This window comes from Triticum aestivum, chromosome 2D (assembly GCF_018294505.1).
Source record: "Triticum aestivum cultivar Chinese Spring chromosome 2D, IWGSC CS RefSeq v2.1, whole genome shotgun sequence".
Classification (NCBI taxonomy): Eukaryota; Viridiplantae; Streptophyta; class Magnoliopsida; order Poales; family Poaceae; genus Triticum; species Triticum aestivum.
In genome coordinates this window covers 617,968,702-617,994,259 of record NC_057799.1, presented here as the reverse complement: position 1 = coordinate 617,994,259, position 25,558 = coordinate 617,968,702, and the positions used below count along the sequence as shown (strand labels likewise).

At 46.0% G+C, this 25,558-nt stretch overlaps 2 protein-coding genes across 3 annotated transcripts; both read left to right on the top strand.

Annotated features, from left to right (window-relative positions):
• The first annotated feature begins 639 nt into the window (after nucleotides 1–639).
• On the top strand, nucleotides 640–6,933 carry LOC123054998 (pentatricopeptide repeat-containing protein At1g10270). Of its 2 annotated transcripts, XM_044478888.1 has the most exons (8): nucleotides 640–3,730; nucleotides 4,215–4,248; nucleotides 4,368–4,440; nucleotides 4,653–4,681; nucleotides 4,925–4,981; nucleotides 5,729–5,797; nucleotides 6,498–6,584; nucleotides 6,663–6,933. In XM_044478888.1, the coding sequence occupies exons 1-8, from the start codon at nucleotides 726–728 to the stop codon at nucleotides 6,801–6,803; spliced, it is 3,495 nt and encodes a 1,164-aa protein (XP_044334823.1). In that variant the 5' UTR covers nucleotides 640–725; the 3' UTR covers nucleotides 6,804–6,933. The 2 variants fall into 2 exon arrangements, with proteins under 2 accessions (XP_044334823.1, XP_044334822.1); XM_044478887.1 differs by lacking the exons at nucleotides 4,368–4,440; nucleotides 4,653–4,681; nucleotides 4,925–4,981; ... (1 more) ...; nucleotides 6,498–6,584; nucleotides 6,663–6,933 and having other exon boundaries at nucleotides 641–3,798; nucleotides 3,934–4,274.
• Nucleotides 6,934–7,482: 549 nt separating this feature from the next.
• LOC123050438 (uncharacterized) lies at nucleotides 7,483–8,152 on the top strand. The gene is made up of 2 exons (XM_044473232.1): nucleotides 7,483–7,716; nucleotides 7,800–8,152. The coding sequence occupies exons 1-2, from the start codon at nucleotides 7,590–7,592 to the stop codon at nucleotides 7,994–7,996; spliced, it is 324 nt and encodes a 107-aa protein (XP_044329167.1). The 5' UTR covers nucleotides 7,483–7,589; the 3' UTR covers nucleotides 7,997–8,152.
• Nucleotides 8,153–25,558: the final 17,406 nt, after the last annotated feature.

Below are 25,558 nucleotides of genomic sequence, written 5' to 3'. Positions count from 1 at the left end.
GGTAATGTTGTAGGCCAATATAACATGGAATACGATGAGTTTATCAATGCACCGCAAAAATTCTTCCTGTGGGAATGTTGATGATATTGATGCATGGTTTGAATGACTTCTTTAGATGCCAGTTAGTGCTTCCATTTAAATGCTATATCATGGAATAAGTTATTATACTGCCATTAGGTGCCATTATCAATTGTACTATGCCTATTCTAGGCGATAATAAACATATCAACATGCTCAGGATATTGGGCCATGAAGTTTGTTTTGGTATGACAATACTAATTTTTATTGCACCGTGTTCTTCATTTTGATTTAGTTAGTGTTTCTATTCAGTAAGAAGCGTGCTATTTTTCAACCGCTATTGGTGAACAAGAGCAATATGAAATATTCAACCATGTTTCACCTATTTAAAGCTTAATCCAGATTGTTGAAGTAGGGTTATATATTTTAGCTCATGCCTCTATGCCTAAAAAATTATCATACGTCGGGACCTCTTTAGCATTAATGGTGATGAAGAAAGAAAAACAGAAGAAATGGAAAGGGTGAGGAGAAAAAAAAAGGTTGGGTTTAGAGCATTTGAGTTGAGAGTGAAACACAAGCCCAAGAGTGAAAAGGAGAGGGGCCAAAACAAACCAAGCAAAACTGAGCCCATTTGGTTCTGTTGACACACAAATCCTACCCCGCTCCTCCTCTCCCCTCCCCTCCCCGAGCCGCCGCCGGAAGTGACCATGGCGGCGCCCTACCGCCGTCTCCTCCTCCTCCGCCGCCTCTCCATCTCCATCTCCCAATCCCACCTCGCCCCGCACCCCCAGCCCGCCCCGCTGCTCTCTCCCGCCCGCCACTTCGCCTTCTCCTCCGCGGAGGAGGCCGCGGCCGAGCGCCGCCGCCGCAAGCGCCGCCTCCGCATCGAGCCGCCGCTGCACGCCCTCCGCCGCGACCCCTCCAACCCGCCGCCCCCGCGCGACCCCAACGCGCCCCGCCTCCCCGACACCACCTCCTCCCTGGTCGGCCCGCGCCTCAGCCTCCACAACCGCGTGCAGGCCCTCATCCGCTCCGGCGACCTCGACGGCGCCGCCGCCGCCTCCCGCGCGGCCGTCTCCTCGCGCGTCCGCCCCACCGTCTTCACCTGCAACGCGGTCGCCGCCTCCATGGTCCGCGCCGGCCGGCCCGACGACGCCGTCGCCCTCTTCGCCTTCTTCTTCCGCCGCTCCAACATCGTCCCCAACGTCGTCTCCTACAACACCCTCATCCTCGCCCACTGCGACGCCGCCCGCGTCGACGACGCGCTCCAGGCATACCAGGAGATGCTGGACGGCCTCACCTCCTTCTCCCCCTCCACGGTCTCCTACCGCCACCTCACCAAGGGCCTCGTCGCCGCCGGCCGCGTCCAGGACGCCCTCGACCTCCTCCGTGACATGCTCAACCGCGGCCAGGGCGCCGACTCCATCGTCTACAAGAACCTCATCGACGGCTACGTTGCCCTCGACGACTGGGACAAGGCCTTCCAGCTCTTCGACGAGCTCCGGGAGAAGGCCACCGTCTATGACGGCGTCGTGCACACCAGCTTCATGGAGGGCTACTGGAAGAAAGGCATGGACAAGGAGGCCATGGACAGCTACAGCTCCCTTCTGGACAAGAAGTTCAAGATGACGCCGGCCACCTGCAACGTGCTGCTCCAGACACTCTTCAGCCACGACAAGCACAAGGAGGCACACGACCTGTGGGAGACCATGGTCGACAACCACAACCCGCCCAGCTTCATCGGCGTCAACAGCGAGTCCTACACTGTCATGGTCAACCAGTGCTTCAAGGAGGGCAGGTTCCAGGACGCCATCGAGGTGTTCCACAGGCAGCCGAGGAAGAGTGTGCAGATGGACGTCGCCTGCTTCAACAACATCATCGGGAAGCTCTGCGAGAACGGGATGCTAGCAGAGGCGGAGCAGCTCTTCGAGGAGATGGAGAGCAAGTCAGTGCTTCCAGATGTGTACACCTACACTTACCTGGTCGACTCGTGCTTCAAGGATGGCCGTGTGGATGACACCATGCAGTATTTCCACAAAATGGCGGACGGGAGGGAGCACGGGCCAAAGTTCAATATCGCTTTCTTCAATCGGATGTTTCAAGGGCTTACAGAAGCTGGCCGGATTGATGATGCCTTGAAGGTGTATGGAAGGATGCCTGACAAGGAGATTAAGCCGTCCACGGCCACCTTTGAGATCCTGGTTAAGGCGTCCTGCAAGGAAGGGGAATTGGATAGAGCACGAGACCTGGTGAGGGACATGGCCAGAGGCGGTGTTGTCGCTCCTCCTGAGTTCCGTGAGTGTATTGTTGAGATTTTCAAGACTGCTGATCGCCAGGAAGAGATCGAGCAAGCTTTTGATGAAAAGCCAGTGCCACCACCTCCTTCGCCAAGGCCAGAGTATCGCCCTCGGAGTCTACCTGGATTTGCATCTAATCAGACGCCGGGTAGCTACGCACCTAACCAAGGCAAACTGGGCTATGGTTCTCAACCATTTCATCATGGCAATGCTGTACCTCAAATCCTGCGACCTGAGGGGATGTCTTCTGAACCCCGTCAGCCTGCGTTTGGAAGCCAGCAAGTTCAGAAAACAGAAGTTGGTGCTTCTAATACATCACAATATGGGCTTCCTTCTCCTCAAGGATCACCACCTGGGACGTCCCTGCCTCAAGGTCATCTGCCGGAGTTTGGTTCCTCTCGTCCTTGGCAGCAAGCAGTCGGTGCTTCTCAAGTGCAACAACCTAAATTTAGCTCGGATTCACCGGTGCAGTCTGGATTTGGTACCCCTCAACCGCAACAATCAACGCATATCTCTCATCAGACTCAACATGCCGGGTTTGGCACACCTCGTCCATGGCAGACAGGGTTTGGCTCTCAGCAAGCGCAGCAGCCCGGGTATGGCTCTCAGCAAGCGCAGCAGCCAGGGTATGGCTATCAGCAAGCGCAGCAGCCTGGATATGGCTCTCAGCAAGCGCAGCAGCCAGGGTATGGCTCTCAGCAAGGTCAACAGCCAGGATATGGCTCTCAGCAAGTGCAACAACCAGGATATGTCTCTGACCAAACGCAGCAGCCCAGGTATGGCTCTCAGCAAGCGCAACAGCCAGGATATGGCTCTCAGCAAGCGCAACAAACAGGGTATGGCTCTCAGCAAACGCAGCAGCCAGGTTATGGCTCTCAGCAAGGGCAGCAGCCAGGGTATGGCTCGCACCAAGCGCAACAGACTGGATATGGCCCGCATCAAGCGCAACAGCCTGGGTATAGCTACCAAGCCCAACAGCCAAGGTATGGCGCTCACCAAGCGGAACAGCCAGGATATGGTGCTTATCAAGCGCAACAGCCTGGGTACGGCGCTCATCAAGCACGACAGCCTGGGTATGGTGCACCTCAGACATCACAGCCACCTTTTGGTCTTCCTGAAGCACCACAATCTGGCTTTCGCAGTGCTCGGACTCTACCAAGCTATGGCCATATAGGAAATCAGCATGATCAGTTTGGATCTCCTCCTCAGGGCAGACAAAAGGTTGACACTCAGCCAGCGCAGGACTCTGGTGCTCCTGAAGCACCACAATCTGGTTCGGGCATTGCTCAGAGCTTGCCAAACAGTGGCCACATTGGAAATCAACATGATCAGTTTGGATCGGGTGGAATAAAATTTAGCACCCAGTCACCTCAGGAGGACTTTGGTACTCAGGCATCAGATGAAGTGGCTGTCAAGTACGCTGAGCGATACTAAAATGGCAACCTTGTCCTCCAAATCAAACATGGCCTAATTTGAGGAGCAGGTACTGCAAGCATGTTAGACAGTGCTCATTCCATTTCATTCCACGATGCCACACCCCCTTATTTTTGTTGTTTGTGCTTCTGTTTTAATTTACTTGTAGACCCCAATGATGATATTCGTGGTGTGCTGCTTGCAGGGCATTGTGAAACAATTCTGTCGTCTTTGTTTGGAGCAAGGTGCTACATGGATGCAAATGTCTGTTAGCCGATCAAGAACAGCCGGAGTTAGGCGATCAAATGGGTTTGGCTGTAGTAATTTTGAGTACCATTATTTGCCTCAGTTACATTCGGCTAACTTTGGTCTAGTATAGGCTTGTAATAATTAGGCATGATAAATCACATGCACTATGAGTTGATCTACTCGAATAGGATTGGAGGGCAACATAATTAATTGCTGATCCTAATGCCCTTTATTTAGTGGAACGGTTTATGGAAATGTAATGAACAACTCAGTAAGACCAAATTTTGTTTATCTTAATCAGGCAGATTCATCAGTAACTAAGAGATTGTGTTTGCATTTCTTGTACTAATTATCCTGCTGTATTAACTGATATCATCGATCATCTTGAAGTCTGTCCTGATTGGTACACAAATCTGGATTGGATGGCAAAAAAATGCAGCAGGCCAGGTCAGGTCCTCACATAGTATGTATGTACAACCCCTTTTCTCCTCCCTATCTGCTATACATATCCTTCTCACTTTGATAATAGTTGGCAATGCCGGAGGGGAGCTTGCATTGTCTGTGTGCGCTTGGTGTCTTGGCCTGGCACCTGTATCAATGCTTGTATGTGGTTAGTTGCATCATAGCAGCAAAAGTAGTAAACTAATCTCCCTGTCCTTTTTTTGCAATGCATAGATGATGATGATGATGATGGTGATATCCAAGTAAGTAGAGTATGTTTGTGTTTGTGAAAGAAAAGAAAATTAAGACGTGTTGTTGGATGTTGGGGTTCAGTTCATACAAGGTATAATAAATTTTACGTACATGTAGAGTCGCGCAATGCATCTTTAATTCTTATGTTTTATTTATTTATCTTGCACAAGAGTACTTACTAGGAAGTAAGGAAACAGAAGAAGGGCTCCCGTTGTTTGCCTGATGATTTGCTTACATAAGTGTCGTACAACAAGGTCCTGGAGCTCTTTTTCACTGTTAACGATGATTTGCTAGTAAATGTCACCAAAAAGGTCAGGTTTTGGCGGTGGACTAGAAAATATTGCTCTTCTTTCTTTCTTATGTGAATTAAACAAACAGTTAAACATGGCTACATACGGACGCATTCATTTCATTTTTATTTTTCCTGAAGTTTTCTGGTTTGCTAATTCACACAATCTGTTCTGCTTCGCCTGAATCTAGGTAGTTAATTTGCTTCACTTGGTGTGTGTTGGTTGAAGAGGAAGAGTTGCCTGAATCCTGTGTTAGTGCCACACTACTGGACTGACAGAAGAAGCAGGAATTTTCTTACTTCTGTCAGGCAACTAGGAGATGTCTGACTGAACGTTCTGGCTGGACAAACTAGGAGATGCCTGTCTGTTTGTTTGTTTGTAGACCACGTCACGTGGTAAAACTTTCTAGTGTCAACAAGAGGACTCTTGTTGTACGATCAATGAATTTTTTAAATTTATTATTTGGAGAATCCATATAACCGCTAAAGGTTCTGTTTGATGATTCGCTGGAGATGATCAGAGCGCCGGGTGTGGATTGGCGGTGCTGACATGGCATTTTCGATGGTAACGTGTCTGTCAATTGCTGACATGGCTCACTTGGTTGGTGTGGCAGACTGACTAGTTGAGAGCTGATGGTTGTAAATTAGGGTCAGGTCAGGTCAGTCAATAATTCCCATGAAAGCAGCCATTCATGAAAACCAATAAGGTCTTACTAGATGAGTTTCAAAGCTAGCAACTTGACATTTATTACACCTTGTAATATCACAGGTAGTACTTCCAGAGGGATTGAAATGTCCGCAAGCGGTTGTTCCTTTTGAGACTGAGCAACATCTTGAGGTAATCATATCTTCCCATCAACTACCTCAAAAGGGAAATTTAACCAAAATATCACTTTGTACGAACATACGTACGTATGTATGCAAATTCACAACTGATGAAATTGAGTTACTTTGGTTTAAAGTTTCTTATTTAGAACAAGAAACAAAATCCAAAAAATCAATAAGATACGCGTGCGTGTTCTGAACCTTCTTATTGGTTAGGTCAGGTCAGTCAATAATTCCCATTAAAGCACCCATTGGTTAAAACCAATAAGAACGTCCTACTAGATGAGTTTCAGAGGTATGAACCCCACACCACGGTGCCTAGCTAGCAACTTGACATCTAGCAGCATCATTTCAGAGGTAGTGCTTCCAGAGGGATCGAAAAGTCTGCAAGCGGTTGTTCCTTTTGAGACTGAGCAACATCTTGAGGTAATCCCATCTTTTACCTCAAAAGGGAAATTTGCTCGTACCGAGTTAATTACCTCGAAAGGAACATTGTTCTGGCTTGATATTGTTTTCCCTTCATCGATTCTTAGTTCTGATGATGATATATGCCACTGAATGCAGACTAGCTATTCATACCTCGAGTTAACTAGTGCTCCCTTCTTATATTTCTTTACAGAGGGAGTACTTTGGAAGGAAATTTGTTTGTGGCTTTATATTGTTTTCCTTTCTTGGATCCTAGCTCTGATGATGATTTATGCCACTGAATGCAGACTAGGTATTCATACCTTGGTGTTGTTGGCAGGACGACAGCGGTGATAAAGAAGAACATAGTCGGAGAGCACAATGTTCCATTCCAGGTACTTTGCACATAGAGAGTGGCGAGCCATGTTCCTTGGGTCTTGCTGCTCCCTATCTCATCGTTCTGTGAACTGCAGATGTACTATGAGTTAAGCCCGATCGATCTTCATGCTGGCGGAGCAGCTGATGCTGATAACAGCAGTGCTGCTCTTTTTCGGCTCGTATCTTTCTTTACGGAGGGAGTAATTAGTATGATGAATGAATTGATGATCGGATGACCCCTGGGGGTGTATTAGCTTTGGAGAGTTTTCTGCACAAAAGAAAAGAGAATAAAATTGGTTAAAAGTGGGATTTGAACCTAGTGGGCTGGTTCCAGCACGAGGAACTTAACCATTTGAGCTATGCCCAGTTCACATATTGTCCTTTGTAATTATGAACTATAATATGGTTTGTCAAGTCGTAATAGCTCATCGCGTGCACAGTTGTTGTGCCAGGTTCTGGGAGATTGTTTATCTGTCTTGCCATTATTACTCGTATTTGTATTGTTTGGTCTCTATACTCTGTACTATGCACATTGCTCGCAGAGGTACGATAAGCGAACAACAAAGAATGTTTCACGCTGGCCCTGATTTGAGATCTCGAGAGAATAGGTGGAAAGTGCCCACGACATCGGATAATATGATGCCCGGCCCGGCCCGCTCCGACCCCTCGAATCATGTCATCCATGCAAATTGCAGCTACCATTAGTCTGGTAGTGATCATATCAGCAAGTTGGCACTCAACAACTGTGCACAAGATCTGCGTGGTAAACGATGCTGCATTGATCTGAATATCTCTGCACGTACGGCTATGCATGAAGCATGATGACAGATGGAGGTGCAACACTAAAGCTGACGCGTTTGGTGCCCGCGTAGTGTATAAATGGGATCTCTGCATCGCTCTCAGAACTCGCACCATTCTCCCCCCACCAAAATCAAGCACCACAGCTATCCTACGTGGTTCAGATTCCAGATCGCCAGTGTGCACTGCACTCTGTTCTCTTCGGTAGCTCCACTTCCACCATCATGGCCAACTTCGCCGTCCAGCTCAAGGATAGGTTTTTCGGCCTTGTCGACCGGGTCGCCGGCTGCGGCCGCGCCGGGGTCAGGGAGGAGGGCCCCCAAGTCGGCGCCGGCGCCGGCCGTGCAGGAGGTATGTTTAATTAGACATTGTTTTCTACCGTACAAGACTTGTTGTAGCTGGAGAAGTCACCGTACTGCTTGTTACTCTTGCAGCACGTCGAGATTCGACCGAGAGGCCCCAATGTGTCAGGAGGATCGGAGGCGGGAGTCAATTAGACAGTGTGGATGCTACTCGTTTGTTACTGTCTGCTGATGTCTGGAGTGTTATCGCTTCGTTTCAGATTCACGTGCCTTCCCTTGTTCTGAAAGTTGAAACAAATGCTTTCCTTGCTGGTGTTCTGAATGCGTGAAGTGTGCTTGTGCGTGCGTGGGTGTGTTTTCAATGTTCAACTAGTTTTTTCTTCATACCTCAAAAGTGGTAACAGAAGTATTAAGCTTAATGATTTCATTGTATCATGTATGTTCGATGAAGCAATAATTTATTTGATCGAAATTTCACACGCTCACACGCAGTGGCGTAGCTTGAAAGCAAAAGTTGGGTGGGCCAGACTAAAGAAAAGCATAATTTTTTTTTTCAAATTCGCCATCATAAGGGCATGTTAAAAGACCGGGCTAGGAGATATACTCTCCCTATGTGCCGAAATACTGGTAGTTGGGGGAACTTGTACTAGTTTCCGCCAACTACAAGTATATCCGTACAGAGGGAGTATATAATATATACAATACGTGTAATAAAGTACAGTTCACCCATCAAGCACTATTAAGTTATCTGCAAGAAGCTTCACCATTTCAAGAAAGCTTGGAATGTAAGCCACTTAACAACCGCAATTTACACTTTCAGCCGCAAACGGTTTCTTGGCACTTTCTCCTTGCCCTTCACAACTACAATATTCTCCGTGTGGCATGGTTGTTTCAGTAAGGCATGACCACCAGTGACTGCATTGTTGTGTGGTGAGCATGGTCCAGATCCTATGTGGGTCAAGAATGCACAATGTTTTCGATGAACCCTCTTCCAACTGTCAAATCCATATATTGTGAAGACATGAGAACCACCTCACGTATTCTTTTGTTACTGGAGACGAAACAATATTAGACAATACACACAATTTTTGTCCTCTAAATACTCTAGACATGATGGAAAATCACCAAACCAACTATACTGGAAGCGGCGGTGATGCCCTGGTTCACCTTAAGGGCAATACATGGTCTTCCTCAACTTCACTTATGTCATCTCTTTTCCTTCTAAAAGCCAAATCGATTCTTCTCTAAGTCTGATTTTCCTTGCCCATGACTACCTATGTTGCAATTTGCATAAGATCAGATCATCAGTCTTTACTTATAACTAGCAAGACAGATCACTGGATGTATGGAGGCCTATTGCTTATCAAATATAGAATTTGGGGGAAGATTTATACCTGCTAGCTACCTGGGGCTGTGTGCCCGTGTGTGAAGTGTGATGCGGCAGGGGGCTAATTCATGTGTTCGCCAACACAGAACATGGAAGGGGATCTCGCTCAGGTCATGCGCCAGCCATTGAGTTGGAGGAGAACAGCCAGCCGCAAGATTAGATGGCCGGCAGCACGCACGGCATTGGTCGGTGGACGATGAGCGGCGGGAGGGAATAGGGCAGGGGCGAGACGGCGGGCAGCGCTCTAGTGGACGGTGCTCCCTCCCTGTCCACGGCGGTCAGTGTCGGCGGCGTGGCTACATGCTGAGACTATATCTGGCCATGGGCCGGGCCGGGCCGGGCTTGGGCCGGGCCTAAAAAAGCCCACGGCAGAAAACTGAGGCCCTGGCCCTCCCAGGCCCTTTCAGCGGGCCTACTTTTCAAGCCCAATCCCGGCCCATCTGGTAAAAAGCCCTGAAAAGCCCTTAGGGCTTAGGGCCGTGGGCCGGGCCTCTTCCTTAAAATGCCAATATGCCAAGCCCAAGCCCGTCCAGGCCCTGCTGATGGGCTCAAAACTCAGGCCCAAGCCCGGCCCATGGGCAAGCCCATAGGGCCTAGGCCCTGGATTTTAGGGCCGGGCCTGGGTGGGCCGACAGGGCCGGGCCTGAGATGGCCAGGACTAGCTGAGACGAAGAGGAAATTGGGAATTGGGGAAGGTGCGTGACTGCCTACGCGTGCGTGAGACGAGAGGAAAGGATAGGGATGATGTGTCGTGCGTGGGCTGGGCTAAGACGATATGTAGGTAAAAAAAATTTGGCCAAATTCCTGGGCGGGCCATGGCCCGGGTCGGCCCCTAGAGCTCCGCCCCTGCTCACATGCTGTTCAAAAGTTATACATGCATCCGTAGACTTGAATGTTGCTAGTAGACAACCCCCCCCCCCACTTACGCATAAGTACATTGAATGGAGCACTAGTAGGCGGCCAACACCATCCCCCCTCCCGCGACGCTCTGCGAGCGTCCGGGGGAAACTTTAGCCACTAACTCGTCTCAAACCCCCTCTGGTCCTTCCCCCCTGCCCGCCGCTGAGAGGCGCCGCTGGGTGAAGTCCCGTCGGCGGCGGTGGCAGCGGGGCCTCTCTCTCTTCCCCTTTGCAAGCTCGCAGAGGCTTGCACGGGACAACCGGGCATGTGGACTCACTGGGCTCACACGAGGCCCATTGGTGGTTCTGGCCCGCTATTACTCTTGCAACACGTCGAGATTATAGTGTTGTAGTTTCTACTGTACAATGATTACATTGTTGTAGCTAGAGAACTCACCGTGCTACTATTACTCTCGCAACACGTCAAGATTCGACCGAGAGGCCCCAATGTGTCAGGAGGATCAGAGGCGGGAGTCAATTAGACACCGCGGATGCTACTCGCTTGTTACTGTCTGCTGATGTCTGGAGTGTTATCGCTTCGTTTGAGATTCACGTGGCTTCCCTTGTTCTGAAAGTTGAAACAAATGCTTTTCTTGTTGGTGTGCTTTGTGCGTGCCTGGTTGTGTTTTCAATATTCAACAATTTTGTTTTCATGCTTCGTGACCGAAGTATTAAGCTTAATGATTTCATTATAATATGTATATTTGATGAAGCAGTAATAAATTTGATTGAAATTTCAAACGCTGTTCAAAACTTACTTTTTTTGAAACGCGGTCCCTTAGGGCCCGATAAATTAGAAAAAGTAGAAGAGACTTGCACGAGGCGAGCCGCCGGTTACGTCACCTGAGTAACCCGTAGCCGACACCCTACAACCAAAACCGAAGCCGTCACTCCGGCATCCACGCCGACCCTGAGGCCGCGCACCAGACGAGCCGCCTGCTCTGCTGCCCAAGAAACTAGCACGAACACCCTATAACCATCTCCGGAGCCGCCGCTTTGACACACAGACGAAAACCACACACATCGACTGACGTGGACCAGATCACGACCAAGGCATCAAAGAGTGAGGTTCATGCTAGCTCAAATGATAAACCATTAGAGCAGCCAAAGGGAGAAATGGGCAAAACCATTGTCCTAGTTGAGAAGCTTCCAGTGCCTATTTTGGAAGAAATGACACATTAGATTTCCAGCTGCAACTTCACACCTAAACCTAATAATTCTAAAAGGGTCTAGCACGTTTTAGTGGCTGCATAAGATGGTGTCTGAAGTCAGCTTTCATTAAAAAAAGGTGCATCATTTGAGGTCTTGAGTCAAAAGTTATGCAAGTTCCCATGCAAACTGTACAGGAATTAATTACATCGCGAGGCTCAACAAGTCATGAATTCACCCTTCATTTTGAGTTGTTTTCACACCTAACTAGTAGGTGCTTCTAGTATAAGTACTCCCCGGTTGTTCCATGTGAAAGGGGGATGAGATTTCTGAGTTTATGTTTGTAGACAGCCGGTGAGGTTGTGGTGTGTTGTGAGCACTAGTATCGTTGAATATTAGCTCGTGTGTGCGGATCGATTGGATGGCCTGTTCTCACTTCATATATGATCCTTGTGGTTCCCTCTTGTGATTCTACTTAGTTCATCAATTTCATGGTTTGGATTTCGTCCTTTTTAAACCAAGCTAGTTATTCGCTGCAATTTATTTGAGTGTTTCTTGCTGTTCTTTGCCACTTGAGAGAGATAGTTGCTTCTTGTGAGTTGTTTGGCACCGTGAAAGATTGTTTCCAGCGGCGTCCCGCATCACCGACCCCAAGGCCATGCACCAGGCGAACCGCCAGCTTCGTCACCCGAGCAACCGGAACCGACACCCGACAACCATATCCGGAGCCACCGCTCAAACCTCCACGCTAACCCCGAGGCCGCGCACCAGGCTGGCCAACGACACTACCACCCACATGGCCAATACCAGCAACCCTTCAAAACTTATAATTATAGCATGTCATGTCCTGATAAACAGCTAGCATCTTTTTGGGAAAACTCAAACAAATTGAGCCCCAATGAGGCAACTTATGTATACGAAAGACCAAAGTAAGCACATGACTGGCTGGAGCACATGCGCTTCTTTTTGGTTCACTACTAGCACAATGCCCGTGCATTGCAACGGGAGAAACATATTCATAGTCTCATAGCGAGAGGGACAATTGTCTCGCTGTAAACGGACACCCGCACAACCCCCTCATATCAGCACCCGCAATCAACGACTTAATCCCCTTTGTCATCACAAAACCTCTTGAATCACAACATAGTAGTTAAGCTGTGTCACCGCGTTGTCGTGCCTCGTCCAAATCCATCAACCATGTCGCCGCGGATTCACTCTGCTCTGGCCTGGCCTCCAGAGCAGCCAACCGGATCTAGTTAGGATTTTTTTGTTTTGAGGCTAAATTGTTTGATTTCTTTCGTAGCTTGCACATCATAATAGAGTATTTAATAGAATTTTACATATTTGTGGAGAATAACTATACCGGAGGGAAAATTCAATTGTCTTGGAATTTTTAAATATCCTTTTTAAATAAAATAAATTTCTAGGCTCCCTAGATCCACGGAGCCAAATTGCCTCACTTAGTGATTGATCTGGTATTACACAAAGTAGTAAATCTTATTAGACTACCACTAGTAGAAAACAGGGCTTTGGTTCAGCCCTGGCCAGCCCATTAGTCCCGGTTCAGTCACGAACCGGGACCAATGGAGGCATACGTCCCGGTTCGTGAGCCCGGGGGGCCGGCCGGGCCTCGTGGGGCATTGGTACCGGTTCGTATGGACCCATTTGTCCCGGTTCCAGGCATGAACCGGGACCAATGGGCCTCTCTCCTGGCCCACAGCCATTGGTCCCAGTTTGTGGCTGGAACCGGGACAGAAGGGGGGCCTTTAGTCCCGGTTGCAGCCACGAACCGGGACCAATGAGGTGCCTATATATACCCCTCGCCCGCGAGCAGAGCACTCCAAGGCTCTGTTTTTCTGGCCGGCGAGGGGAGGGCATTTTGGTGCTCTAGCTCACCTCCTATGCACATGAGGTGTTCGATGAAATGCCCGAGCCACACTAGTTAAGCTTTCTCCTCTCCAAACTCGACCTCCAAGCTCCATTTTCCTTAAGATTTGTCTAGGTTTAGTGGTCCGTCACGTCCCGTCCCCGTCTTCACCGCCGTCGATCGCCCGCGCCGATCTCGTTGCCGGCACCACCGTGGTGAGCCTGTTGTTCTTATCTTCTTTCTGAAAGGAAAAAATTCTTACTTGTATGATTAGATAGATACTTGTCTAATTTTCTTACTTTTATTATTGCTTGTTATTATATAGTGCAATGGTTTTGGTATCCGCCCCCGTCGGCCCTCGTCCTGTATATGATTCGGATGTGGTATATATTATCTTTATAACTATTTGGTTCATTTATTGTTTATGACAATTATGCCGACCAACGTGACATAGATTTTATTTATCTAGGAGGTATGTGAACTGGAAATTCCAACTGACCCTATTGTCGAGAGGTTAAATTTAGTTGAAGAAGAAAACAATTACTTGAAGGAAAAAATAAAGAAAATAGAGGAGGAGAAGATGATATTAGAGTTGCATGTTGCGGATGTCATCGATGATCACAAGATCAAGATGGACGCAATGCGTTTGAAGATTAGAAAATATACCATTCATACCGAGGCTTGGTATCATTATGCCGTTGGATCAATTGTTACCTTGGTTGCGGTTATGATCGCATTTGTTGTTGCATTGAAATGTTTTACATAGTTTCAATGTATGGTTTAATTAGATGCTCTGGAGAGCTATATGTTGTTCAATGAGAACTGTGTATGTACTTTGGTTTTAATGTGATGATGAACTTCTATTAATTTGGTCACTTATCTATCCATGATGTTTTGTAATGGTTTTTGACACACTTAATTATATATAATGCACGCAGATGAACCGGCAATGGATGTACGGTGACAGACACACCTCCGAGTACGTTAATGGCGTGCATAATTTTCTCGAAGTGGCTGAGGCAAACAAGCAGAATGGTTTTATGTGCTGTCCATGCCCTATATGTGGGAATACGAAGTCTTACTCTGACCGGAAAATCCTTCACACCCACCTGCTTTATAAGGGTTTCATGCCACACTATAATGTTTGGACCAGGCACGGAGAAATAGGGGTTATGATGGAAGACAACGAAGAAGAAGAGGACGATGACAACTATGTGCCCCCGGAATACGGTGATGCTGCAACGGGGGAAGTTGCTGAAGATCAAGAGGAACCAGACGATATTGTGCCCGATGATGATCTCCGTCGGGTCATTGTTGATGCAAGGAGACAGTGCGAAAGTCAAAAGGAGAAGCTGAAGTTCGATCGCATGTTAGAGGATCACAAAAAAGGGTTGTACCCCAATTGCGAAGATGGCAACACAAAGCTCGGTACCGTACTGGAACTGCTGCAATGGAAGGCAGAGAATGCTGTGCCTGATAAAGGATTTGAGAAGCTACTGAAAATATTGAAGAAGAAGCTTCCAAAGGATAACGAATTGTCCGATAGCACGTACGCAGCAAAGAAGATCGTATGCCCTCTAGGATTGGAGGTGCAGAAGATACATGCATGCCCTAATGACTGCATCCTCTACCGCGGTGCGTACGAGGATTTGAACGCATGCCCGGTATGCGGTGCATTGTGGTATAAGATCAGACGAGATGACCCTGGTGATGTTGACGGCGAGCCCCCCAGGAAGAGGGTTCCTGCGAAGGTTATGTGGTATGCTCCTATAATACCACGGTTGAAACGACTGTTCAGAAACAAAGAGCATGCCAAGTTGATGCGATGGCACAGTGAGGACTGTAAGAAAGACGGGAAGTTGAGAGCACCCGCTGACGGGTCGCAGTGGAGAAAAATCGAGAGAAAGTACCGGGCTGAGTTTGCAGGTGACCCAAGGAACGTATGGTTTGGTTTAAGCGCGGATGGCATTAATCCTTTCGAGGAGCAGAGCAACAATCACAGCACCTGACCCGTGACTCTATGTATGTATAACCTTCCTCCTTGGATGTGCATTAAGCGGAAGTTCATTATGATGCCAGTTCTCATCCAAGGTCCTAAGCAACCCGACAACGACATTGATGTGTACCTAAGGCCATTAGTTGAAGAACTTTTACAGCTGTGGAATGGAAACGGTGTACGTGTGTGGGATGAGCACAAACAAGAGGAATTTAACCTGCACGCGTTGCTGTTTGTAACCATCAACGATTGGCCCGCTCTCAGTAACCTTTCAGGACAGACAAACAAGGGATACCACGCATGCACGCACTGTTTAGCTGACACCAAAAGTATATACCTGGACAAATGCAGGAAGAATGTGTACCTGGGCCATCGTCGATTTCTTCCGACCAACCATCAATGTAGAAAGAAAGGCAAGCATTTCAAAGGTGAGGCAGATAACCGGAAGAAGCCCGCCATGCGTATCGGTGATCACGTACTTGCTATGGTCAATGATTTACACGTAATCTTTGGAAAAGGTCCCGGCGGACTATCTGTTCCGAATGACGCTGAGGGACGCGCACTCATGTGGAAGAAGAAATCTATATTTTGGGACCTACCCTACTGGAAAGACATATAGGTCCGCTCTTCAATCGACGTGATGCACGTGACGAAGAACCTTTGCGTGAACCTGCTAGGCTTCTTGGGCGTGTATGGGAAGACAAAAGATACACCGGAGGCACGGGAGGACCTGCAACGTTTGCACAAAAATACGGCATGCCTCCAAAGCAGTATGAAGGTCCTGCCAGCTACACCCTTACCAAAGAAGAGAAGGAAATCTTCTTTGAATGCCTGCTCAGTATGAAGGTCCCGTATGGCTTCTCGTCGAATATAAAGGGAATAATAAATATGCCAGAGAAAAAGTTCCAGAACCTAAAGTATCATGACTACCACGTGATTATGACGCAACTGCTTCCGGTTGCATTGAGGGGGCTTCTACCGGAAAACGCCCGATTAGCCATTGTGAAGCTATGTGCATTCCTCAATGCAATCTCTCAGAAGGTGATCGATCCAGAAATCATACCAAGGCTAAGGAGTGATGTGGCGCAATGTCTTGTCAGTTTCGAGCTGGTGTTCCCACCATCCTTCTTCAATATCATGACACACGTCCTAGTTCATCTAGTCGATGAGATTGTCATTCTGGGCCCCGTATTTCTACACAATATGTTCCCTTTTGAGAGGTTCATGGGAGTCCTGAAGAAATATGTCCGTAACCGCGCTAGGCCAGAAGGAAGCATCTCCATGGGCCATCAAACAGAGGATGTCATTGGATTTTGTGTTGACTTCATTCCTGGCCTTAATAAGATTGGTCTCCCTAAATCGTGGTATGAGGGGAGACTGAATGGAAAAGGCACGCTTGGAGGGGACTCAATAATATGCAGGGACGAGCATTCTTGGTCTCAAGCACACTACACAGTTCTACAGAACTCTACCTTGGTGACCCCTTATGTCGAGAACACAAGAACAGTCTGCGCTCCACACACCCGTAGCAGTGTGACGACTGGATTACATGTGAACACATCAGGACTTTCGGCAGTTGGTTGGAAACACGTCTCAGAGGTGACAACACTGTTTGTGATGAGCTGTACTCGTTGTCCAGGGGACCATCTTCATTGTATTGACTTACAAAGGATACGAGATAAATGGGAATACATTTTACACGATCGCCCAAGATCAAAAGAGCACCAACCAAAACAGCGGTGTCCGCTTTGATGCAGTAACCAAGAGGGGAAAGGACACATATTATGGTTACATAGTGGACATATGGGAACTTGACTATGGACATGATTTTAAGGTCCCTTTGTTTAAGTGCAAATGGGTCAATCTGTCAGGAGGCGGGGTACAGGTAGACCCACAGTACGGAATGACAACAGTGGATCTGAACAATCTTGGGTACACGAACGAACCGTTTGTCCTAGCCAATGATGTGGCGCAGGTTTTCTATGTGAAGGACATGTCTACCAAACCGAGAAAAAGAAAAGATAAGGAAGCAAACACATCATACGATGAGCCAAAGCGCCACATAGTTCTTTCAGGAAAAAGAGACATCACGGGAGTGGAGGGCAAGACAGACATGTCTGAAGATTATGAAAAGTTTCATGAAATTCCTCCCTTCAAAGTGAAGGCTGACCCAAGCACCCTGTTAAACGATGAAGATTATCCATGGTTACGGCGCAATAAGAAAAGGACAGAAGCGAAGAAAAAGTGAAGACTCTCTCTCCACGACTATTATGATGATGCCTTTGATGTAGAATATCCATGATACTTCGAAAAAGATTGTCCGTTTTGTACACAAAGTGCATGCAGTTTTTGCTGTAACCCTCTCAACTTTTTAGTACATGCTATGTTGGTGAAATGATGATACCATGCCAACTTTCAACCTTTTCAGAGTTCATTTGTAGTGCTTTTCAATTTCAGGGTCATTTAGCTAAAAAAAAATCAGTAAATGCATGAAAAATAACAAATGAAGTCAGAAAGGGTTGAAAATTGATGATGTGGCTTTGAATGGTGCATTTTGAACACACAAAAAGTCTGGAGTTCAAATAAGTTCAAAAAAATGAAATCCCTTTGTAACAGATGAGTTTTCGTCCGAAACCCTGATACTTCGAAAGAGATTGTCCATTTTGTACACGAAGTGCATCCAGTTTTCCCCGTAACCCTCTCAACTTTCTAGCACATGCTATGTGGGTGAAATGATGATACCATGCCAACTTTCAACCTTTTCAGAGTTCATTTGTAGTGCTTTTCAATTTCAGGGTTATTTAGCTCAAAGAATGAACTAATATAAAAAAGAAATGAACTAATAGCAAAAAGGAATTAATAGCTAAAATAATGAACTAAAAATAATAAATTAAAATATTCTGTTATGACCAACTGAAACAAAACTATAATATTCTTCAATAGCAAAAAGAAGATCAACTAAAAACTTTTATAAAACTCTAATAGCAAAAGGAATCAACTAAAAAGCTTTTATAAACCTCTAGTATTTTCTAAAATAAAATTATATAAAATTTATGCAACTAAAATTATCAAAGTATTTTCTATTCAAAACATGAAAAGCAAAAAGATTATCATAAAGAGTTTTTTGTTAGAAACTTTAATAGCAAAATGAATTTTCATAAAGATTTTTTTGATAGAAACTAAAATAACAAAATCTGTTTTTGAATATAATGATAAAACACAGTAATATTAAATAGGAGGGAAAAGAATCACTCAAAAATATTTTTATAGTAAAGTTATTCATAAACTAGTGATTCACACAAATTTCAAAGAATTCAAATTTAAACTATTCAAATTTGAAAACTAATGGCACTAACAGAAAGTTTATAATTATTCTGACCTAAAAGAAAAAAGAATTTTTAAAAATAAAGAAAAAACAAAATAAAATAAATAATTCAAAAAACAAAACAAAAATACTGGAAAAAAATAAAAAATGCCGCCTACTGGGCCACACGGCCTGCATACGACTAGAAACCCATCTATACATGGGCCAGGATGCAGGCCCGCAGGCCCAACATGGCACTTCATATATGATATGTATGTATGTGTATATGACGATATGTATGTGTATATGATGATATGTCCTGGTTTTTCAAAAAAAATTGTTCATATATATGATGATTTTTTTGTTCATAGATAATCATATGATATTTTCTTGTTCATACATGATCATATGATTTTTTTGTTCATAGATGATCATTTTTAGGTTAGTTGTACTGTTAGTGCATTTTTGGTTAGTAGATTTTAGGTTAGTTGAGAGGAAAAAGGAAAAAGAAGAAAAGAGGAAGAAGGAAGAAGGAAGAGGAAAGAGGAGAATAAAATAAGAAGAGGAAGAAGAAGAAAAAAAAGGAGAAGAAGAAGGCTAAGGAAGAAGGAAGAGGAAAGAGGAGAAAAAAATAAGAAGAGGAGAGGAAGAAGAGGAGAAATAAATAAGAAGAGAAAAGAAGAAGAAAGGAATAGAGGAGAAGAAGAAAAAATAGAATAATTTCTATTTTTTCTTCTTCTCCTCTTTTTTTCTTTTTTTATTCGATCTTCTCCTATGTTCCTTTCTTCTTCTCCTCTTTTTTTTTCTTGTTCTTCCTCTTCATATTTTTTATCGGGTATGTCGTTGCCGATATACCCCCTCCCCGATAACTTCGACATGAGAGGGGAGGGTTGATCTACCCCCTCCCCGATAACTTCGACATAAGGGGGGGGGGGGGCAGGGGGTTGCCGAGGGTTCGAGGGGGTGAGGGTCGCGAACTAGCTAGGGTAGAGGGTCGAGGGTCGCCAAGGGTTCGAGGGTCGAGGGTCGCCGAGGGTTCGAGGGGTCGAGGGTTCGAGGGTCGAGGGGTCGAGGGTCGCCGAGGGTTCGAGGGGTCGAGGGTCGAGGGTCAAGGGTCGCCGACGGTTCGAGGGTCGAGGGGGCGAGGGTCGGGAACTAGCTAGGGTAGAGGGTCGAGGGTCGCCGAGGGTTCGAGGGTCGATGGGTCGAGGGTGGAGGGTCGCCGAGGGTTCGAGGGTCATCGAGGGGCCGAGGGTTCGAGGGTCGAGGGTCGTCGAGGGGCCGAGGGTCGAGGATCGGCAAGGGGTCGAGAGGTTGCCTAGTGTCAAAGTATTGAAGAAATCCATGCCTTCATCATTAGCCGGAAGTAACCGGGGCATGCTGGTACGAAGTTCTGCAAAGTTGTTCTGGAACGGAGTCCCGGATAGGATAATCCGCCTTTTGGTATGAATTTCAGGAAAGGCCTTCCAAATAGCGATATTCAGAAGGCTCTTGCTGAACTTTGTACCAAAAAGCGAATTATCCTATCTGGGACTCCGTTCCAGAACAACTTTGAAGAGCTTCGTACCATCATGCGCTTGTTACTTTCGCCTAATGATGAAGACATGGTTTTTTTGAATCCTTTGACACTAGACAAACGTGACATGAGGGGGTCGAGGGTCGGGAACTAGGGTAGAGGGTCGTGGATCGCCGAGCGGTCGAGGGTCGAGGATCGCCGAGGGGTCGACAGGTTGCCTTGTGTCAAAGTATTGAAGAAATCCATGGCTTCATCATTAGCCGGAAGTAACCGGGGCATGATGGTACGAAGCTCTCAAAAGTTATTCTGAAACAAAGTCCCGGATAGGATAATTCGTCTTTTTGTACGAATTATCCTATCCGGGACCCCGTTCCAGAACAACTTTGGAGAACTTCATACCACCATGCGCCCGTTACTTTCGCCTAATGATGAAGACATGGTTTTGTTGAATCCTTTGACACTAGACAATTTTCTGCACATCCAGAATGGCGCCATTTTGTTAAATCCCTTGTCGGTCCGGATGTCAAACAATCATGAGAGAGGCGGTCCGGCCCAAACCCTAGAAGCGCTGCCGAGGCCACCCAAATTTACCAAGTTAAAAGAGCGTTGTCGTCGAGGGCACCCCGGACCCTATAAGCATTGCCGAGGCCACCCCAAACCCTAGAGAAGCGTCGAGGCCACTAATATGATTCCTTGTTGTGATTAGTTAGCTAGGTCTGCCACTAATATGTCCACCTGCTGTCATGTTTGTATAATAATTGCCATGTTGTAATATTTGTAGAAACAATGGAGCACGGACGAGACGAGGAATCAGAATAGGTGTTGGGGGACATAATCGCAGCCGGAGCTGATGTCTTGTCGTATCTCAACGACAGCAATGGTCTGGAAGGACAGGGTGAAGAAGCAGGCTACGATGACCGAACAATGGAGGAGGAGGGACATGATTATGATGGCTCCGGTGACCAAATGCCGGTGGAAGAAGGACACCGTGATGACGGCTCCGGTGACCGAACAGAGTCCGGCCAGGTATATATATTAGTTAAGCCTGTGCTGACTAGCTAATTGATGCATTCATTGTTTTGGTATGTACACATATTAACTCTCGTCTTTCTTATTTTTTCTAGCCCTCTGGTGTAGGAGATATTCCCTAGAGGCAATAATAAATGATATTATTTATCTCCGAGTTCATAATTATGTTTATGTTCCATGCTATAACTGCAATGATTCTCGAGTCTGCAATATCCACGAGGCTCGGAGGAAGACTCATATGCACGTGTGGACTAATAAACAGTAAGAAGTATTCCTAGTCTGGCCTCTAAGACTAGCTCAAGTGTTGCATGATGGTTCTGTTTTCCTGATCATGGGCATGTCTATGCCAGCAATTTTGAGGGCACGATGTTAAGATAACATTTGTGTTGAATCGACCCGGATTGATGTTATGCTAAGAGATCCATTCATAACAAGTTAATGGTACATAACACAGAGATGGTTAACGTTTGCATGATTCCTTAGACCATGAGAGTATCGAGTTTCTTCATGCTTGCTTCATGAACTTTGGGGTTTGTTAAACGTCATCCGTAAATGGGTGGCTATTACGGCGGCTTACGGGTTCATGGAAAAGTGTGTCAAGTAACTTGATAGCTCAAGATTGGGATTTGCTCCTCCGACGATGGAGAGATATTCTCGGGCCCTCTCCGTATTACGGTATCCATCATTGTCTGGCCAGACACAGTGTGATTTGATCACTGGGATGCCGGAACACGGAAACGAGAAAAGAGAACAGAACCGGTAACGAGGTAACTTGCATGGTGGACAAATTGTTCGTCCACGGGGATGCAATAAATCTCACCTCGGGTGTTTGTGACATATCGCGAAGCAACAGGAATAGCTCACTGCAACTGGAGGTTCACTCGAATATTCATTCGTGTGGGTATAGGGGTCAATATGGGTGTCCATGGCTCCGATGTTAATCATTGATCGGAAGGGGTTCCGTGTCATGTCTATACTTCACCGAACCTATAGGGTCACACGCTTAAGGGTCATCTATCTGCTGAATACTAGACAGGGAGTCTGAGAGAAAATCACCGAAAAGTTTCGGACACCGAAAAGTTTCGGACAGCGGAAAAGTTCCGCAGAGAGAGGTCACCGGATGAGTTTCGGTGAAACCGAAAAGTTGTTTCGGGGTATGCCATTAAGTCAAAATGGTTTCGGCACATGCCTGATAATTCTTGGAGGGTGCCAGAATCATTCTGGAAACTTTTTGGAATTTTCAGAAATAAAAACCGGAAATGTTCCGGAGCTGCAGGAACCGGTTCAGATGCTTTTCGCAGATGAAAATCACTAAACTGGAATTGTTCCAGAACGCGTTGAAAATCATTATGGTGGGTACTGGAAATGTTCTAAGCCCACATAAATATTTTCAGTTCGAACAGACGCTGAAAAATGTCGTCGTGAATAGTGAAAGTGCTTTTTGGGATATTTTATGGTGAGTCACCTTTTGGGATATTTCCAAAAGGCTTCTAGAAGGGCTTGGGGGCCAAGCATGCTCCTCATGGGGGTCCCCCAAGGGGGTTGGCCGGCCACATGTGTGGGGCTCCATGGAGCTCCACTTCACTCCCCATTATGCCCTTCATGTGTGACATTTGCATGGGCATTTTGGGTTTTTGTGAGCCATCCCTACCCCTTGGCTTTCCTATAAATAGAGGAGGAGTGGGCAGCCCAAACCTCACCCCTTCTCACATACAAGTGCCATGCAATGATCTGGCTTCTCTCTCCCTCCCCGCGAAATAGTTTCGTAGAGCCGAAAGGCTGTCTGGGTTCCGGCAGGAACTAGTTCTGGACGGCGAAGCCCTGCCGGATAGATGACACCGTATGTGTGCAACTCTGTAGAGAGATCGTAGTTTCGGTCTTAGTTCGTGAGTGCCTCCCGAAGGGCTGTCCGTGTGACCGTCCGAGTTTCGAAGGTCCTCCCGAAGGGCTGTCCGAGTGACCGTTCGAGTTTCGAAGGTCCTCCCGAAGGGCTGTCCGCGACACCGTCCGGGGGGCTGTTCGACCGCCTCCCGGAGGGCTGTCTGAGGAGCAGATGAGGGTATACATCCTCGCGGTTGGGAGGTTGTAAATCCTAGCTGCGGGGATCTGCACCGCCGATCGTCATCGACTCTACTTCCCGCTGCGCTACGAGTCGGTAACGAAAAAGATCAAACCATGTATGCAGTCTCCATAGTGGTCCTGGGCTGGTGCGTAGGTCGGAAAATTTTTCTTTTCTGCTGCGTTACCCTACAGTGTCATCATGAGCCGTGCTATGCGTAGATGCAGGTTGCGATCTAGAATACATAGAGATGTATGGGTATTGCATAATATAATTAGGTAGTAGATGAGATCTATTGCTGAAAATTATTTATGCGGGTGACAGATGAAATCTGTTACCCGACGTTCTTGTTGCTTCCCTAGAATTTGCGTTTGCTCAATCTCGAGACAGCATGGTGGAATTTGACAAAGTTCTGGCAATCCGTGATCCTGATTGATCATGGAAGTGCTATCAGTTCTTTGGGTTCTGCCGTAGTCAAAAGAAAGATGAAATTCGCAGATGAAAGGGCATTGCAGATATGATCTGCACGGGGGTCATGCGTATGACGAAGTTTAGTATGGGGCTCGAGATTTAATTATCTCGTGTTTCATACACCCCGAGATGTTAATCTAGCAACTTGAATAATCATACTTGATGATAAAACGTTGGTAGCTGCGGTTTAAGTCAAAACCTTAGAAGCCACGTAAAATAAAATTTTGCATAAACCGATTAGAGGCGTCTAACTTGGTTTTGCAGGATGTGCATGTGATGTGGTATAGCAATGCTCATATTCAATTTGATTATGTATGAGATGACTATATGATGTAATTAACATGACCTGCGTGTCATGATTCGGCATGATGGCTGGAGCCATATGATTGTCACTTTAATGACCTGCGTGTCAACCTTAAGTAATGCACTTATTTTATTAGCTATAGAGATAGCAATATTATCTGGTGCATCAACAGGGTGGTGGCAATCTTCGTGAAGGTGAACACCGACGCGAATGCCGAAGACGAAGAAATGAAATACTTCTCCGTCAGAAAGGGCTATACCATATCATGCTATTATGAATTGCCTGAGATGTTTATCCCTTATGATGCACCCTTCTTGATTGCGCGGTAGTCGCTTTTTATTAGGGTGATCTCTCACTTAAAATATCAAAGTAGTTAGTGTTCACCCAAGTGTAGCACCGTCTGAAATTCGTATCTTTTCGGGGTGCGCCATGTACACATGAGCACGAACGAATCGAGAGGAATGAGGCGGGTGAGGTCAGACCTCGCAGCAAGATCACTTGGTTGTCTTTGACGTTCAGGCAGGAGAGTCCTGAGCTCGGAACACGCCCATCGAAAGATGAACAAGAATCACATAGAGATGTGATCGGCAAGTTGGCCTACCGATTGAAATTCGTGTCATCAGTGATGAACCCGTCAATGGCATCGAATAGAAATATGGATCTTGAATCACTCTAAATCAATTATGAGAGATATTGATTTGAGTGGGAGCGCACTGTTGAATTAACATGTTTAATTCTCAGTGCAATTAATTATGAACACTGTCTAAGTGTTTCTTGCAAAATAGTTGTAGAATAATGGCTCGCGATTTCCACCTTCCCTGTTAAAATTGAATAGCTGTTAAATATCTGGTTAAAACTTTACGATTGGTAACGTAATGTGAGGATTGTCCTCAAAAGTGCCGAGAAGGACTTTGTCCTATCGCATGCTTTCCGTATCCTCCCGCTAATGCTATGGATCATGTGACTCTCGTCCTTCGATCCAAAAGCTAGAATTCTGTTACGGTCAAGTGGAATATGTTTGCTTCCATGAAACCCAAACTTCGAAAGTTGGGATAGTTATATGATATTCATGGAACTGAAAATTATTTTCAGATACAAACAAAGCAATGTTTGTTTGCAAGTATTAGTAAAAGTGTTTACTATGCATTTGACTGTTGGGAAAGGGATCCAGAAGAACGCCTGTCATATAATGAAAGGTGAATAAAACAACAACTTAAAGAGAAAGGAAGTGTCCAAAGGGTGTTAGTATGACTTACACGCCTAGGAAGTCCGGGGCTAACGCCACTCTTAAGTTGGGTGCTTCTTTTGCGAGTAGGAGAAATACTAAAAGTTAAACTGTTAGAAGTATAAAGGCAGAAAGAAAGATGACTGGAATATCCAGCTCATGTATGAATGTCATACAAGTTTTTGATGTATAGTAGGCTGGTCAAAGATATAGTTCTTGGGAATTATGGTTAAACATGTTAATCACTAATTCTTGGGTATTGTGAGTTAATCACAAAGATACCCGCTCGATTGCATTCTGTTGCGAATCAATGTAAGAGCTACTATGGCCTAAAAAGACTAGCCAGAAATGAGGTTAAGGTATACACAGGGAACATAGTAAATGTTACTATACCTTCCATCGGTGTATTGCCGTCTGTATTTATTTTCATAATTCATTTAGAGTTTTACAAACTCTAGCCCATTGCATAAGGTATCTTGCAAGAAGGTTGTTCATAAGAGAACTTTTTATGTTCGATGTTATGAATAACACAAGGGCCATACTTTCATTATGAATGAGATGTATGTTATGAATATTGATAATAATACAATACCTCTGGGTTTACTTTCATAATTCATTTTAGAGTTTCATACACTCTAGCCCATTGCACAATGTTTGTTGCAAAAGAGTTGTTCATAAAAACAAC

Excerpts from the sequence above, each read along its gene's own strand:
- LOC123054998 (XM_044478888.1), top strand. The coding sequence starts at position 726 with ATGGCGGCGCCCTACCGCCGTCTCCTCCTCCTCCGCCGCCTCTCCATC. Across the intron at positions 4,249-4,367 it reads GAAATGTAATGAACAACTCA|TCTGTCCTGATTGGTACACA; the intron begins GTAAGACCAAAT and ends ATCATCTTGAAG. Across the intron at positions 4,682-4,924 it reads ATGATGATGGTGATATCCAA|GTCCTGGAGCTCTTTTTCAC; the intron begins GTAAGTAGAGTA and ends TCGTACAACAAG.
- LOC123050438 (XM_044473232.1), top strand. The coding sequence starts at position 7,590 with ATGGCCAACTTCGCCGTCCAGCTCAAGGATAGGTTTTTCGGCCTTGTC. Across the intron at positions 7,717-7,799 it reads CGGCGCCGGCCGTGCAGGAG|CACGTCGAGATTCGACCGAG; the intron begins GTATGTTTAATT and ends TTACTCTTGCAG.